General features: G+C 37.8%; 1 protein-coding gene across 1 annotated transcript in view; it reads left to right on the top strand.

The window, feature by feature from the left end:
- The first annotated feature begins 1426 nt into the window (after window positions 1-1426).
- The window catches only part of NOSTRIN (nitric oxide synthase trafficking), a 702548-nt gene continuing 685679 nt past the window's right edge, over window positions 1427-18295 (top strand). Inside the window, exon 1 of the mRNA XM_044075591.1 lies at window positions 1427-1495. Coding sequence (XP_043931526.1) covers window positions 1469-1495 — 27 coding nt within the window. The 5' untranslated portion in view covers window positions 1427-1468. The remainder of the gene's footprint in view (window positions 1496-18295) is intronic.

Raw genomic sequence — 18295 nt, 5'->3', positions numbered from 1 at the left:
CATGTGGCCCAGGTCATGGCTGAAAAAAAAAACTCAGGAAGTGGAAGGTCTCTTAACTAGTTAAATAAGTAAATACATACATGAAGTAAGTGTACAGCATCCTGTTTCCCAAAAGTAGTCAACGCCCACTCACACTGGTCATGTGTTATAACTGTTCGTCATGATTGTAATGCAGTGCTGTGGTCCAAAATGCTACAGCCAGTCAAGATTCAAGCAATCCAATGACATCTAGCAATCCTTGCCTACTGAGAACCATTGCTCTCCAAATGTTTTTCTATTTTCTTAAAAAAATTTCAAGAAGCTGTAGCTGTGTAAACTTGTATTTTACCATAGCTCTCATGCATTTTTAATTGTGAGCAAATGGCAGTACCTTGAATTTGTGTTTAGTAGACTCTTGCTAAACTGGATTTTGCTAATTTGGTACTTGACAGCGGCAGGTTAAGCACCATTCTTTCCCTTCTGTATATTTAGATTAGCTATAGCTATAGCTATGTATGTATATATTTATATATATATATATATATATATATATAGAGTTCTTTATAGCTACATATATATATATATATATATATATATATATATATATATATATAGTTCTTTATAGCTACATATATATATATATATATATATATATATATTTCTTTATAGCTACATATATATATATATATATATAGTTCTTTATAGCTACATATATATATATATATATATATATAGTTCTTTATAGCTACATATATATATATATATATATATATATATATATAGTTCTTTATAGCTACATATATATATATATATATATATATATATATATATATATATATATAGAGTTCAGTCACTAACCATGCACTTACCATTTTGCAGTGGTCTTTTTTTTTGTTCACAATTACAATGGTGAGACCAAAAAATTGTAGGTCCTGAAATTCTGAAAAAAATAAACAAAGATTACAACAGAATAACAGTGAATTTCAGAATTTACACACCATTAATCATTTGAAGCTCCCCGTATCTGCCAACATGAGAAAAGTGCACCCCCAAAACCCTGAATAACAATCCAAAATAGCAGCAGTGGGGGACAACTTCTGAAAAAGTGATACAGTGCTAAAATCATTACTGACAGACTAAAGTATTGTACATGAAAATGGAAACTGTACTTGGAATGCTAGGACCAGATGTGACAATTCCAAAGCCTGTTTGCATTTTCTAGTGCTGTTCTGCTTCTCCAATCATATTTTACTGCTTCTCATTTTAAGATAAAAGAGTGACGTAGCCAAAATGTCTTTTAAATTATAAGTGGCAATGGAGCTGTGTTGTAATCAAGTCACACGTGACTAAACTATTACTGGGTGCTTTCTGTATTACAACGCTATTGGTGCTTAGGACCATGGGGAATTCCTGGAAGCACTCGTGGTCTCAGATGACTGATCAAAGGTACAGGTGCAAAGTTAATCAACATTACCTGAAAAATATCAACATGAAGGATCCTCTAACTGGTTGTACTGTGAGTAACTTAATTCATTTAACATTTCATTGTTTTGAGGTTAAACTAATATTTTATGTCAGTAGGATGGAAACTAATCAGTTTGCCTGCTTTAACTTAAAGCCATGTGTTTAAAATTCTTGCCAAGAAACTGGATCTCATTAAATTGTGTACAGTTTTGATATGCTACCCGTGTTAATGCTGACAGATTTCAAAGAGAGTTATGAAATCTGAAAATATATCCTGCAAAATTATTTTACCTTAACTGTCACTTCAGTGTAAGTGTCCATACCACAGTTTTCAGCATTCTAAGTATAGGATGTGAATATGCTCAAAAAATATCATGTTTGAATACATGCTGTTTGTTAATTCCTAACATCTGCTGGCACTGAAAGATGAATAAGTGTTTGCTGAATTAATAAAAAATGCCATCATCTTATACCTTTCAATCCCCTAACATCTGATATTACTTACCACTCAAAAGGAAATGTCAGAGTTTACCCACACGGAGTTAATAACTATCTATTAACATTAGTCAAGCAATAAGTTATGTTGTTTTATATAATACAAATTAAAATATACTGCAGGGAAGTTCTTGTCGTACCATAGCTTCTTTTTCTGCTTCTGTTCAATCTGTTTGTGTACTCCACCATAAGTAAATAACAGATCATTTACAGAGTTAAGTAGTATTAGGCTCCAACACAGCAAAAAAGTTGTCCTACTGAAACAAAACAGCTGCTGATTAAGGCTTGTGGGCAGGAGTGCAGGAAGTTCTTCATTATTCAAAAGGAAACTAATGACTATGTCAGACACTGAAGAGTGGGAAGCTGTACCTTTATACTAATCTTAACTGGGAAGGGTTTACTTTTGAGTATGTGGGGGATATTTTATTCTTTGGCATGCCTTGTTATTTCTTGTTAAAATCTCAAAATCAAATAATTACCTTGCATTAAAAATAGATGGCATATGACACAAAGTGCTATCAGTAAAGTTGTATATTTTCAGTTTTACCTGTTGACCCATCAGCAGTTTTTGTACCATTCTCAATTAATTTGTTTGGTTAGATAACTTGTTAGTCTTTATTAAGTAGGTAAACATAGATGGAATCTGTAAGAGCATAAAAGGGAAATGTATTTGGAACTATCAGTTGTAAACATACCTCTCAACCTGGTAGACCAAAAAATCTGGATAAAGGCACAAATAATGGGGGGACAAAGGCCTAAAAATAGTGACACTTTTTAAATAGTGCTCTTACAAACTTAGAAAGTGGATAGAATAATGTTATACATTACCATGAATTTTCTGAAGGATATAAAGTCTGAAACTCAAATGCGTGCCATTATTTCAGAATTCAGTCCTCAATGATTTCCCAGAAAACAACAATTTTGTGAGAAATGGACCAAAAGTATGAGTAAAAAATCTGGACATTCTGCGAAAATCTGTACAGTTGAGAGGTATGGAAAGGTTAATACAGATTTTCCTTCTTTGCTTTTCCTTGCTTTAAGTAACATTCTTTACTTCTGTACATCTATTTATCTATCTTGCTTTCATAATGCAATATATTTATATGGAATACAAGGTGTGTGTGTGTGTGTGTGTGTGTGTGTGTGTGTGTGTGTGTGTGTGTGTGTGTGTGTGTGTGTGTGTGTGTGTGTAGATTGATAGTTTCCTTGTGTTGCATCAGTCACCAAAACTGTTGAATACTGTGTTAGGTGAGAGAATTCACTGAAGACTGTTGAGTTTTCTTTTTAGCAAACCTGTATTTGTGAATTGGTGCTATTGAGTGACTTATTTAATTTATACTTGTGTATATGTATGTGATTTCGGGGATGGGAAGGGATGAAACCTCCCTAGTTTGTACATTTTGTGTCTAAATGTGTCCTTTGTGTTTTATGAGCTATATAACTTAATGGGGCTGTGGTTGTGGTCCTCCCAATCTGTATATGTCTCATTTGTTAGTGTTGATACTAATGTACGTTGTGTGCCTTGCAGGATATCTATAAGATGTTACTTGTTAATATCTGGAGAGCAATTTTTTGTTTTTATTGTATATCTTGCTCCAAATGGATGAGAGATATGATGCATAGAAATTTATTTTTTTTCACAGAACTTGCCTTGCAGAGATGCCAGTAATGTGTTAGCATTCACATATGTACATACAGTCTGCTTTCTCTGTAACATCTCTACAAGCTGTTGTGCAGACATTGAGTACTTTCAAGTCTATGGACTTGAGGAAAAATGGTCTTATAATGTAGATATCATTGTTTTAATCTCACTAATTTGACTTTACATTGTAATGTATATTAGCAATTGCTGTTGTAACCAACATCACTGCCCCCCACACACAACTATTTCTATATGTACTGTGTTAAGTCTAAACCATATAACAGCCTGAAATAGTTGTAGTATAAAATACTTTCAGCTAAGGCAATAATTATAATCACAATGGGTATCACCTAGTTATTTTAAGGCAATTAACTTGAGGCAAGTGCTGTAATTTAGTACTGATGATTATTTTATGAGCACATAACTTTTGTGCTCTTTGCCCATTTGCTGGGCCAATGCTGAGACTGATCTACATAAAAATGCAATCGATTCTGATTATTGGCATTTGTTGTGGTTATATACTTCTTACAGTTAGACTGCATCATATACTAGGCCGAGTGTATTAACTGTCTTAGCATTGATTGTTACTTTTGTATATATGGGATATTTATTCATATGATAACTGTATTATCTGTTATTAGTAATCTATGTGTATCCACTGTATTTTGCTTTATCCACAGGTAGTGCGTTAAAAATCAGCCATCATTATCATTTTACCTATCTGATTATTAAACCCAGATATGTAGCCTGTGATGTAAGAGATTGACGTTGATAGCGCAGTGTTGCAAGTCATGCTATGATGACGTACTTACTGTAAAAAAAGCCAATTATGCTCAGCTCTTATACTCACAGGCTACATCAGTATTGCTATAACTTCAAATATTACTGCTATTCCTTTACGGTATACAGTGAAAGCCAATTGTATGCATGCATTATGGATACCTATCTGGATTAAGGTGTTGGTTCCATGACTGAATTAACTTTTCCACTTTGGCATTTACTATCCATTTGAGGTTAGGTTACATGTTTTGGAAGAAAATTATTTGCTACAGTTTAGATCTGTCCCCGAATGTCCCACTTAATGACATAAACCAATCCCACTGTACTTGCCGTGAAGCAGATGTAAGATGTACAATTCACATCATTTGGCTTTTAACAGATGATGTCAGGATTTTCTGTGAGACAATGCAGATTTTTTCCACTAAAGGAGCACAGGTTTTCCCATGCATCCAGTTTATCTTGGGCTTTTCCTGCATCAACGTCAATAAAGAAACAAAAAACTGTTATACTTTTGTGGATTTACCTGTTTTTTTTTGTTTTTGTTTTTTTGTAATGGCTGAGAGGTTCACTGAAGCTTTTTTACCTGTGACCTGTATAAATGGATACGTTATGAATTTGTTGTTTCATTATATGATGGAAATCACTGATGTGATTCCAATGTTAAATGCACGATCTGATAAGGATTTTGTTAAATTCTGTTTTATGTTTCAATAATTGAGTTTAGTTCTGTTATTTGGGGTCCTTTCATACCCTTTTGAAGGCATCCATCCATCCACTTCCCCCTTTTCCCATTTTGGCACATAGGACCAGGGTGTCACATCAATGGTGGCCATCATCTCGAGCCAATGTTCGAATTGCTGGGTGAACAGTCCTGGGGCAATATACCTAAAAATGTAATGATGGCAATAGAACCACAAAGTGGGGAGTTAGCAGACTGGCCAGCCCTATTATGGCATTGAAATAACTGTTAGACTCCTTCCTTCATATCTGTACTAAGCTGCACCTTAGCTTGATGAGACCCCATAGTCAGAGGAGACCTTGAAGGAATGAAGCTGTGTGGGTCACTTCTGGAAATATGCTGGATCTAATCGGTTTCAGATGGAGAATCATTATCAGTATCATCAGCTGAAAATATCCTTTAAGACTGTAGAATTTCAGTTCAGTGAGACTTCTATTGTAGGAAATCAACTAAATCATCACTTCAGTGCTTCAGAAAGACTATGCATTTTTGGATTTTTCCCACATGCAATAAGGTATAAAATTCTTTCTAGATGTTATCACTTTTAATAAATATGACATTCCTTGTTAAGTGTGAGTTTTTCAAGTTTTGGTCTGAGGTATGAATCGTTCTTAACAGATTGTAAATATGGTTTAGTTATTTTCCTGGTCCAGGTCCTTGGGCATAGAGTGATAAAGGCCTGGCTGTACCTAAGACTATCCATGTGTGACTAGCAGTGCAGGCACTGGAGGATGAAAGAGAGAATGGCTGACACTGCCTTACCTATCCAGGGTGAAGGGAGGCTGCATAGCTTCATTTCCATAGCAATAAGCACCTGATCAGCTCTGCACTACAAGCGATATACCACCTGGTCAAGAGGTTCTGTATGCATGGGATCACATATGTATCACCTGGATAGGAGGTTCTGTATGCATAGAATCACATAAGTACAATCTGGTCAGGAGATTCTGTATTCACGGAATCACATATGTACCACCTGGTCAGGAGGTTCTGTGTGCATGGAATAATATATGTACCACCTGGTCAAGGGGTTCTGTATGCATGGAATCACATATGTACCTCCTGAAGGCAGCCATTGTTGCACTCACAAGATTACTGTGGGGAAGTGGGGGATTGCAACACACTTACGTACAGCAGTATGATGCTGAACCAGTGTCCTTGATCCCCTCACTGACTCTGGACATGGATCAGGTTGAGCCGAGGGAAGACTAAGGTTGGCCCAGAAGACCCAGTGAATGAGGAGAGGAGCTGGTGGCAGCTGATGGTCAGCTGCAGGGATGTAGGGGAGAAAACTGTGTCTGGCAACCTTTGCTAAATGCATTATGGGGAGAACTTGAAGACTTGCAAATTTTATGTATCATATTCTGTCCACTGGAGCACTTTAAATAAGCCTTCCTACAAAGATATTTTGTGCCCATTATTTCCTCAGACTGGGTAGTGTTCTTTCATCAGTAGGATCATTCCAACTGCTTTGAGGGAAGGTTTCTTAGTCTTGGGAATTTTATAGCCTTTTGAAGTTTGTCATCTTGAGACATGTTATCTCAATTACTGTTTGCTGAGTTTCCCATGTTTTACACTTAAAAGATGGAGCTCCAGTGTTGACATCAGAATCTTGTCATTAATGATGGCAGAACTGCTGGAAGGGCACAGTGACTCTGGTGCTGACCATAGTAGTTAACAGGGCTGTAGAGGGCTGTAGAGGGCTGGATGAAAAGTCTCTCACAAAAAAAACAATCTGGCCAACTTTGCAAGAAATCTTTAAGTTCAGGTATTTTTGCAACTATGGTCATTGTGTTTAGATATGTCAAGGTGATTGGGACTGGCTTTAGTATTTTGGACACTGAACAGTATAGAAGTGCCACTGGCTTAACTTCTGAAAAATGATACTCTTAAAACAAAACAATTCATCTATTTATCTCTCTCTCTCTCTCAATATATATATATATATATATATATATATATATATATATATATATATATATATATATATATATATATATATATATATATATATATATATATATATATATATATATATATATATATATATATATATATGTATATATATGTATAGGCATTTTCTACCAACTGCTTTATTTGTTTGTTTTTATTTAGTTTTGTTAATTGGCTAACCCATTTCAGCTAAAGAGTCATTTACATGTGAAGCCAGGAGAGAAAAATTGTACAGTACAAACTTAGGAACACTTTAGAGATAGCTAGTCATCCGAAGACTTGTACCTTTCCCAAAAGTTACTGTTAACGCTGTGCTTGTATGGCTTGAATTATCTTACTATACACAGCATCTGCATTTCTTTCAATTCCAGATTTTGGAAACCTAAAGTGTTTATAATTTGCTTGTTTAAACAACTGTTGTACAATCTCAGAGTTGATATAAATAATTAGCAGGTGGTATGGGGGTGCAGCCCCTCACATAAGAGGTGCAGAGGGCTTGCCCCCTGCATTAAAACTTTTAGATCTTCAGATAGACCTACATATCTATATCTATATATATATATATATATATATATATATATATATATATAGTTTCACTTTATAATCTCGAAATACTAAAATATTGAATTTTAGTATTTTGAGACTATGAAGTTGAAAGTGCAGTTACGAGCAGGCAATGGATTCTTCAACACTTTATTCTTGTAAGCGCTTTCACTGACACCAGTTTATCAGCTTCTTCAGACTAAATAAAACAACTTGCTCCCAGTCTCCCAGTTTAAAACTTCCTCAAAAAGTTCAAAGCCAATGAACTGATAGCCACAAAAATGATGTCATCATATACATTCAATCTTAAAGCAACATTACCTATTTTTAAAGTTTAAAGTGCTATCTACTATAAAAAACATTCCCATTATGGGAAAGAAAGAAAAAACTTTTACAGACATTATTTAAAATCAAAAATGACCATGTGTGTCTAAGTCAAGAAGTTCTATACCGCCTAAAGAATATTAGCACTCTCATTGTACAAACGCCATATAAAATGCATACATATTAAAGTCTAAACTCTAGTAAATTATGCACCACAATATTAACATCTGATCATGCATTAAATTCACAAAAAGAACCAAACTAATACGCTAAGCCTCCCTGCTTATAGGTAGGGTAGGTGTGTTTGTTTGTTATGTTGTGTTTGTGTGTGTTGTTTTGTTTGTTGTAGTGTCATTAGGTAGGTGTATGTGTGATTGTTTGTGTGATGGTGTGTGTATATGAATGATCGCGATTTTGAATTTTGCTGTTGTGGGTGTCGTTTTTCTGGGCTTTCGGCTCTATAGTCTCGAGATACTAAAATTCAGTATTTTAGTATTTCGAGATTATAAAGATTATAAAGTGAATCCATACATACATACATATATATATATATATATATATATATATGTAATATCCATATATATATATATATATATATATATATATATATATAAAATTTCATGGGGGGTTAGAGTACAGGTAGTCTTGACCACTGTATCTATCATCAGTACCATATTACTTCCTGGTGAAGGGCTCTTGTTAGTCTGAAAGTTTGAGTAGCTGTTTTGTAAAACCAGTCTGTGGTCCAGTAGGCCCCATTACCTCGACTTTCCAGTATTTCCAAAACCTCATTATTGTCCACCAAAATAGGACAGAATTCCTCATAAAATTCTAAAAATCATTGCACACCTCCCCTGTTCCCACCTTTATAGTCCCATCTTTGCTTTACTCCACACTTTTATTTCCCTCCACGAATCTTTCAAATGCCATATGAGTAGTTTCCCCAACTTCCCCCAGTGTGCTCCCACCAAAGATCTGTCTTCCTGTTCCATCAGTTGGGTCACTGAAGTCTTGCATTTACCATCAAACTCTCTGCAGTCATAGTAACTGTCCAGTTTGGGACTCAGAACCACATTTAAACTCCTTCCACATGATGATGTCCCCAATTTCTTCCCCATTTCTTTAACATCTCAAAAATCATTTAAACTCCTAGTAGCATCTTCATTATGTTTCTAAACTGAGATTTCATTTGTCCTCCACCTCCCTTATGAAACATTTCACTAATGATAAATCACCTCCCACTCTCACTCCTGAGTAGACATGCAGCTTTCTTCACAACATGTTTTGCATTGTGACTGCATCAAGTATCTCAGCTATACACCCTCTTCACCCATTATGTAACAGCTTAACTGCTTTAGTGTCACCTTCATACGTCTCTAAAAACCACCTCTGATTCTTCTGTCATACAAATGTTCTTCAACCTTCTCTCTCTTTATTAAATTATTTAATTACTCTCATTCCATGTAACAGCCTTAATCCCATTTCTTCCTTCACTCTCTTCTGCCTTCCCTGTCTGTAATTAACTTTTCCAGGCCTCCCACTCGCTCCTTCCTCATCCTATCCCTCTGCTACATGTAGAGGTACTCACTAGCCACTAATGAGTGACACCTCCCTACAGCCTAAGACCACTATATAAGATCTAGACTAACTGTTGCTGTCTAGAGTTAATATCTACTCCAACCCACAAACTATAGTGGACACTTTTCTGCCTATGTTGTCCCTCTCTTATAGCCACTGAACAATCTTTTGTAACCCAAAACTTGGGACAACTTATGCCACATCCACTAGACCCCCCCACACACTATTTTCCATCTTCACAAACAGTAAGATACTATTTCTATTCTCACCCCTCACCCCTCTCATTAGCAGTCAGCTTCTTGCTTCATCCTGTCTAGTCTAACAGCACCTTTCCATACTCCATGGTCTGTTGCTCTCCACTGTACTCCTAGATACTACCTTGCAATTTATTTACCTACTTTATTTATTTAATTACTTGCTTACTATTTGTTAAATAGGTAGGTGGACTGGTCTGAAGACCCTTTTCAACCCAGGCACAAATTCTAAGTAACATTGTCAGTAAGTTTATAGTACAAGCAAATAGATTTAGATTCTAAGTCATTAAACATATGGAGCTAATTCAGAAGCTGCGACTTACACCATTAATATACTTACTTTATATACATTGAGTAAGCATCTTGTCATTAAAGATGTGGGATAACACAAAAGCTCTGTCTTGATAAATTAAAATATGTACATTTAAGCAATGAATGGATAAAAGTCATAATAATGCATTTCAACAATGGCTAGATAAAAAGAATACTTAGGAGAAACAGATGTGAGAAGTGTATGCATTTGTGGTTATTTCTTAGCCGTTGTGCTTAAAGTATTCCCTGCCAGTTTCACTGAAGAAATGCTCAGAAAGTATCTCTTGAAAGCTAGCAGAAAATCTTGTAACTTGATTCACAAGGGAGCTTGTTCCACATAGGAACATACTAGGCAAATGATCACTGATGCTACAAGATCCCTTGCCATATACACCTTTAAACAGACCCTTTTCATAGGTTCATAGGTTCATGGGTTGGTACTAGGCTATCGGCCCTAGGGCCTATACAAGCCTAGCCATAACAATTCACTGGATATTTCTTCCCACAATATTTACTTCCCTGGACCCCTAGCAGGGCGACTGACATGATCCTAATAGTGTTCACCTCCCAAATCGAGCAGGGCTCTACATGATAACCCTGGGGTAAATTTGTGTCTACCCATATGGTTATCAAGACTAGCCTTAAAGGTAGCAATTAGTACTACTAGTAGCATTGGTAAATTATTTCATAGGCTAGGAATATATCGAGTAAGGAATCTCTCTCTCCAGAGATAATCCAAGTCTAGAAAATACATGTTCTTTATTAGCAGTTTTGCAAGAGGGGATGGCTAAGTAATATAATGTTGTCAGGGCTGCTTCTTAAAGAATATTTGTTTTCTCTTATGGTTAGTTTTCTTTTTAGTGAGAGACAATAGCTCTCTTTCATGATCTTGTACAATAAGCAGATATGTGGATCATTGTGCTACTGAAAGCCAGTTTAGAGCCTGAAGTAATTAGTTATAATAAAATGATTCGGAGTCTGCTAGAAGAATAAATATGGCAATTTTGTTTTCAGTGATTTGCAATCTTTTGAGTATTACAGGCAGACTAGAAACTATATTCTACTTTTTGGAAAAAATATTCTTGGTAATGGATGTGTGGGCAACACGGGATAGTAGATGGGAGATTCTGTGGCAAAGCAATAGCTGAAATGCTGCTTTATCAATATTTTTATCAATATAAGTGGTGAAGTTAAGGTACTGATCTAAAGTCATGCCTAAATATTTGTACTTAGGTTATGCATGGAATAGGATTTCCTTAGGCATCTATGATGGCAATATTGGGTATTTGAGTAGCTTTTTGTAGGATGGAGAAAAGACATTTTTCTTTTTTTTTTTTTTTTGTGGTTAATTAAATGTATATTTTGTTCAGCCCAATGTCCACATTTTAAGGATTACTTAAACTGAGTTTGTAGGATTATGGGATATTTATTTGCTTGAAGAAAAATAGTATGTCATTAGCATGAAGATTTAGTTTCGGGAGGTCATTGAGGAGCACAGTAATAAGTAATGCCATGTTTCTTTCTTCAACAAAATCCATAGCAAACTCATTAAAGCAAATGACAATGCATGGAAATTATACAAATCAGCTGGACACCTACAAGACTTGAAGGGTTATAGTCATGTTCTCAATACCTAACTTCTCATTTTGAATATATTTTAACATGTCTGTGTGATGTTATGTTAGATCATTTCTGTTCTCTACCCTCTGATGCAAGGGCTTAATCCCTGCATAAAATGTTTGTTTTATCGATTTATTGAGTGTTGATTGTTTGTAGCAAATGTGGTAGGGTTGGGAAATATAATTTTATATGTGTGTATATATATATATATATATATATATATATATTTGCACAGCACTATTTTACAAAAAATACACTGTACTCAAATATTTATAATATTGTGTGTACACAAAAGAGCAAATATTGTATGAGATATGAACCTATGTAGGTTGTTAGGAATGAATGTCAGACAGGTGTAAAAGTAACTAAGCAAATTAACACACTTGTGTTGTCATCTAATGACAGAAAATTCTGGAAAATTGTCAAGAATTTGCTAGGCAAGGAAACCTACTCTTATCTTACCCCCCCCCCCCCAAGTTCACTCTATGTTACAGCAATAACTTTGGATACTATTTCTTCAGAGTTACTGCAAATTAAAAACACCCTCCCTTCCTATTAGTAATGGAATGATTGTGGTCAATAAAAATATAGATCCAGCATTTTTATGTATCATCCTGCTTATTATACTGAGGTTAAAATAATGTTACCTAAAGTCAAAGGCCATGGTACTGCCATAGTAAAGCTTCAAATGGTGAGTTATCTCCTGACTTTATTAAAATATTAGGTTTAGTTCCAGCTTACCCTCTTGTAATGCTCATTATCAAAATTCTGTAGGAAGGATGGTGGTGCTGCGGTAGCGTTGTCGCCTCACAGTTAGACGTTACACGTTCGATTCTCAGTTAGAGCATCTACTGTTTGTCGACATGCGTGAATGGGCCTTCCTTCGTTGAAGGTTGTGCATTAGGCCCGGCAAGCCAGCATGTAAAAATCTACTGCCAATCATTAGCGGACCGGAGTTCTGCTGTGGTGACCCCTAACCGGGAAAAGCTGAAAGACAGACTGTAGGAAGGAATAATACCAAAACTATGGAGACAAAGAAAATTACAGTGAAAAGCCCTGATTTTTGGAATTCTACTCCAGCTTCCAAGAATGTAGCCCCACTTCCTTGAAAGGTGTAACCTGCAAGCAACCTCCTCAAATAAGTGGCTTGTCTTGGAGCTTGGATGTATCTGCCAGTACTGCTGCTTTCCTGAGACTTTAATCCCCTCACCAAAAAAAAATAACCATTAATGGATTTGGGGAAAAAATTATTTAACAAAATATTGAACTATGAACCTTGATAACTTTGTCTTAAAAAACATTATAAACTCAGCATGGCTTTAGAGCTGGTCACAATACTATTAAAGTCATTGTTATCCTTGTGAGTATATTATTATATGTTAGGGTAAGGTAGGATTTCCAGAGCAGTTTTAGAATATTTTTACATAGAATTTGACTTGGTGGGGCATACACAGTCAAAATAGAGACTCAGAGATCATTGCTTCAGTACATTATTTGGTTGGGTACCTGTTTAAGCTGTGGTACAGAATCAGATGCATGGAGGAATGATATACCAGGACCTTAAAAGTAAAGCCAAATGTATTACAAAGATTTGTTATTTGGCCATTGCTTTCTCATTGTTTAGTACTTATGTGAAACTGTATACATTTGGCTGTATATTAATTCAGTAGCAGATAAGTTAACCTTGCTATTTGTAGCTTGCAATAGATTTTGAGTGTTACTCTGTATCAGTTTATTCGTGTATGGTTTTGGTACATAATTAAATGTTTATTTTATGGGTTATATTTTGATTTGTAGATATAAAAAATGGAAAAGTTAATAATTTTTGACAGAATTTACTTGACTATCAATTTATTTTAGACAATAGACAGAATGTTTTCAGTGGTGTTTCGTGATGGTCGAAAGGAAACAATATAGAGGGAATTCATTACAGCCTACACATTTTTTTTGTGTACACATAGTGGTGCAATGTGTACATGAGTAGGAACAAGGAAAGTTCTGTGTAATGCAAATTACCTCATAAGCAGTTGAATCATATGCAGATGACCCAGGTGGAGCGATCCAGCAAGCAGAAAGGCATCTGTGTAGACCCTGTGTCCGTGTCCACAGTGTACTCAGAAATTTTCCATGTGCAGAAGTGTACACGGAAAGAAGGGGATGTAAAAGTCCATAAATATGGACATAATTCCCCTGTAATGGTTAGATCACATACTTTGATGTGTGTAAAATGCATTCTGGATGGATGAAAATGCAAGGGAATATGTAAAAATAAATTATTTTTTAATGATTTCAGCATGTTTGCACTGCATTTTATAATACTTGTTAGAAATGTATTATAGGACGTTGTGTCAGGAATGTACAATGGTGCATCGGTGCTGTTGGCTAGGTCATACGGTTATGAACTGTGTAGTTACCAGGCTGTTAGCATGGATATGTATGCAAATAAGGTGCAACCATGTCCCAGATCCCTTTTGTGTATGCTCCTATACCATGTTAATATTCCCACTGGATGTGGATGCCAGCAAGGGGTGTGCCCCATTAGTTTTAAGAATTTTTTAATTCCCGGTGCATGTGTTTGCTCAGCAAGCCACATAGCTGAGTGTGTTCACATGAAAAGACCACCCAGGTCATAGTGATGACATAGGTAGAAAGCAATTTAAACTGGATATCTCCAATTAATGATTTTGAGTTTTGTATGAGCTATGCTGCACAGCGTGGCTCAGAGTGCCTTGTTGCACAAAAATGTAGGGCCAGTAAATTATGTTAATTAGAGTCTAGGTAGGTGGAATGCATAATAATTAGCCAATCACACATGCTGGAGCTACAGCAGACCTGGCAAAAGTATTACACCCTACATTCTGATTTTCCCCAATACTCTGGACCACTAAGTACAGACTTGGTAATTTTAACTGAGATAATGCTAGGGACTGCTGCAGGTCTGCTACATCTGTATGTGCTAGATGCTGAAGGCAAGTGATGCTGCTGCTTCTGACAATAGGCCTAGGCTGGGAAGGAGAAGAGTGTTCAGGCCCAGGGTAACCTTCCAGGAGCTACATGAGCTGGAGACTGTAGAATGCTACAGGGTGGACAGGGACACATTACAAGAACTCACTGAGCTCTGCTGCCCTCAACTCACAGCCAGAGTCAACAGAGTGGAGCCCATTCCAGTGGGAAAAAATGTATATGTAGCCCTTAGGATACTAGCTACAGGTGCATTTCAAAGACCAACTGGGGACATGATGGGGGTGTCACAGGCATCTGCATCCAGGATACTCCACCAGTTCCTGGATGCTATGCTGCCACATGCCAGTGAGCACATAGCATTTCTCCTCTCTCTTGAGGTGAGGGCCAGCAATATGCAACAGTTCTACCATGTAGCACACTACCCTGAGGTACTGGATGCCATAGATTGCACCTACCATTAAGGCACCGCCTGGTGAGCAAGGTAGAATCTACATTAACCACAATGGGTATCACTCCATCAACTGCCAGGTCACGTGCAATGCCCAAGGAATTATCCTGAACATGTGTGCTGGCAGCCCTGGCAGTTATTACGACTCACATATCTGGCACACATCACAGCTGTACCAGATGTTTGCTGGGGGGCATCCCACATGGCCATTTACTGGGGGATGCTGGATATGCCCTGGAACCATGGATGATGACACCCATCAGAAATACACACACACCCAGAGAAGAACACCATAATGAGGCACACATACAAAGTAGGAACATCATATAGTGTGTTTTTGGGCTGCTGATGTCAAAGTTCCAGTACCTACAGCAAAAACAAAAGCGGGAGCAATAGAAGCCGGCTACAGTCAAAACTACGTATAAAAACTGTTTATTGTAAGTGCTTTTGGCCGAGTAGTTCCAGATCCTGCGGAAACAGCTGTAGCAGGATCAGCAAAGAGATGGAATGCACAGCCCCCTACAAGAGCCTAGGTCACCACAGCCACAGTTACAGGAGGACTCAGAGAAGGAACCCCCCCTGCTGATGTCCCTGTAGGCAGACATAGGCATGCTCAGTGCATCCAGGCTTTGGCTAAGAGGCAATGCATAGCACATTCACTGACAACCTATGGCCCTAGGGACAGACACCTTACACCTACTCACATACAGAAATTAAAAATGATGGCAGGCAACTCACACATCCTGTACCTACTCATAGGTTCATAGGTTCATAGGTTCATACTAGGCTATCTGCCCAAGGGCATTTATAAGCCTAGCCCATATAGTATGTGGCTTTCGCCCCCCTTAGTTTGAATAAAAACTATGCCTATCATTTTGCTGTGCCTCTGTCAAGCAGTGGCTGAAGTAATCCCTGGGTATATCTGCAATCTCCCATCCATTGGTCAAGATTCCTCTTGAACAAGACCAGATGAGACTGAATAGAGCTGGAGTTCTTTCAGTCGGGCAGCATAAGACATGGTGTCTGGTCAGACATACAGGCATGGGCATTGTGCTCAATCATAGGGTTAATAAAAGTGATGAGTACAGGGGGACGATGACCTCCCTTGATCTAGATGTGAATCCCTTCATGATCAGGTGGGTGATATAGAAGGTTTTCCTAACTACTACTTTAGCAACATGTGTGTCTAAAAGGCTACTGTCAACCTGGGTCCCCAGATCTCTGATGACTTTTCTGTGCTCAGTGGATTGCCACCTATATGTAGCTAGGGGTAGCCTGTTTTTCCCAAAGGGTATGACTATGCATTTTTGGCGTTTAACTTCAGGCCATGGCTCTGGCACCAGTTATCCATTTCTGTGAGGCCCTTCTGGAGGATATCTGTGTCAGATGTTTTTTCGACTGGCGCCCAGTTTGCAGTCATCTGCAAACTTTGTCAGCCATAACCCTCCTGTGTTTGCTTGTACTTCAGAAAAGTAGATGCGAACAGAGTGGACCCAGGACTGAGCCCTGTGGGACACCACTTGTGACAGGCTTTGAGTCTGACATGGCTCCAGCAACTCTGACCCTGTGGGTTCTGTCACTTAGCCAGTTTGCAACCCATCTTGTGATGTATGGGTTTACATTCAAGCTGATGAGTTTTTCGATGATACCTGAGTGGGTTATTGTGTGAAGGCCTTTGCCAGGTCGAGGTAGGCTGTATGGACTGCCTTTCCTCATCAATGGCCTTGGTGACTGTCTCAAAAAGTCAACCAAGTTTAAGAGGCAGGATCTGCCATTGACAAAGCCAAACTGAGTTGGATCCAAAGTCTGCAAGTTCCCTATGTCTTTATTTATGAGTTCCATTATGATCCTGTCCATGGCTATGCAGATAAGGCTTGTCAAGCTAATGGGCGGTAATTTCCAGGGTCTGTGGGTGGGACCACAGCCGGCGCCACCCTTTGGGTGCGTATCCTGAGGTGAGGCTAAGATTAAACAGCTGTCCTAACTGTGGGTTTAATTCCTCATTGAGTTCATGGGGACACCATCCGGTCCCATGGATGCTGTGTTTTTGCCTTAGTGAGGGCAGTTCTCACCTGGGTTGGAGATGTTTGGGGGCTACAATCCTCTGGAATAGATATCCTTTTGGGGGGGGGGCGAGTTTGCACTGAACCTGTCAGCCAGTATGTTGGCAATGTGTGTAGGTTCAGTAATTTTCACATCATTTTGAACTAATTCTGAGCATATCTGGGAGTTTCCTCCTAGGTTTCTAACATAGCTAAAGAAGGCCTTATGATTCTCTTTAGAGTCCTTGGCGATTTTTCTCTCAAAATTTGCCTTGGATGATTTTATGAGAGCTCTTAGTTTTTTACTTATAATGATCAAAGGTGTCTTACCTTTCAAGGATTTTGCTCTATCTTGTAGTAGCTTCCTCCTTTTGTTGTAGAGCTTGTTTATGGCTGGGGTCCACCAGACTGACGCTTGCCTTTGGTACAGAGAGTCTTAGTTTTGTTTGGGATTGCCTGATCCATGCAGTCCTGTAGGTGCTGGTAGAAGGCATTTGTAAGTGATTCAGCGGTTTGAGTAATGTTTACCACTGGCTCAGAAAGGAGACCACACTAGTTTTAGTTTTTCACTGTGGTCTTTTGTTTATGATCTGATCTCACCAGTGAGGGGTATACTTCCGGTGTTGAACATTTTGATCCCATGTTCGTGATGATGAGATCAAGTATGTTTTCTCCTCTTGTGGGGATGGTGACTAGTTGTTCCATGGCATTTGAGTTTATGAACTCCAGGAATCTTTGGGTTAGAGTGTTCGGGCTTGAGTAGTGTTCCCAGTCTATATTAGGGTAGTTAAAGTCACCTAGTATGATGGTGTTTGGAGATACATTTATCCCCTCCAATGTTTTCAGGAAGGCCATGTGAGGTTCCTGAGTTTGAGAGGGTGGCCTGTAACATGCTACAAATTGCAGAGCAGTCTTGCCTATGGTTAATTGCACCTGGATGGTTTTTGGGGGAACGCATGATATGAGGTGAAACCTGTTAGTGCTGGGGTGCTCTCAGGAGCCTTGAACCAGGTTTACTGGTTGTGTATAGCTTACATTAGAGTTATCCCTAAACTACAGTTGTGTCAGCTTCCGCATTTGCAAGGTAAGTCCGTAACCTACACAGTACTCATAAGGATTATTATGCTATGGCATTGTATGTATGGATCTGGTACATTA

The sequence above is a fragment of the Protopterus annectens genome, chromosome 6.part1 (genome assembly GCF_019279795.1).
Source record: "Protopterus annectens isolate FY-2018-M chromosome 6.part1, PAN1.0, whole genome shotgun sequence".
Taxonomy (NCBI): domain Eukaryota; kingdom Metazoa; phylum Chordata; order Ceratodontiformes; family Protopteridae; genus Protopterus; species Protopterus annectens.
The sequence above is the reverse complement of the archived record's forward strand: the minus strand, read 5'-3'. Positions and strand labels throughout refer to the sequence as shown.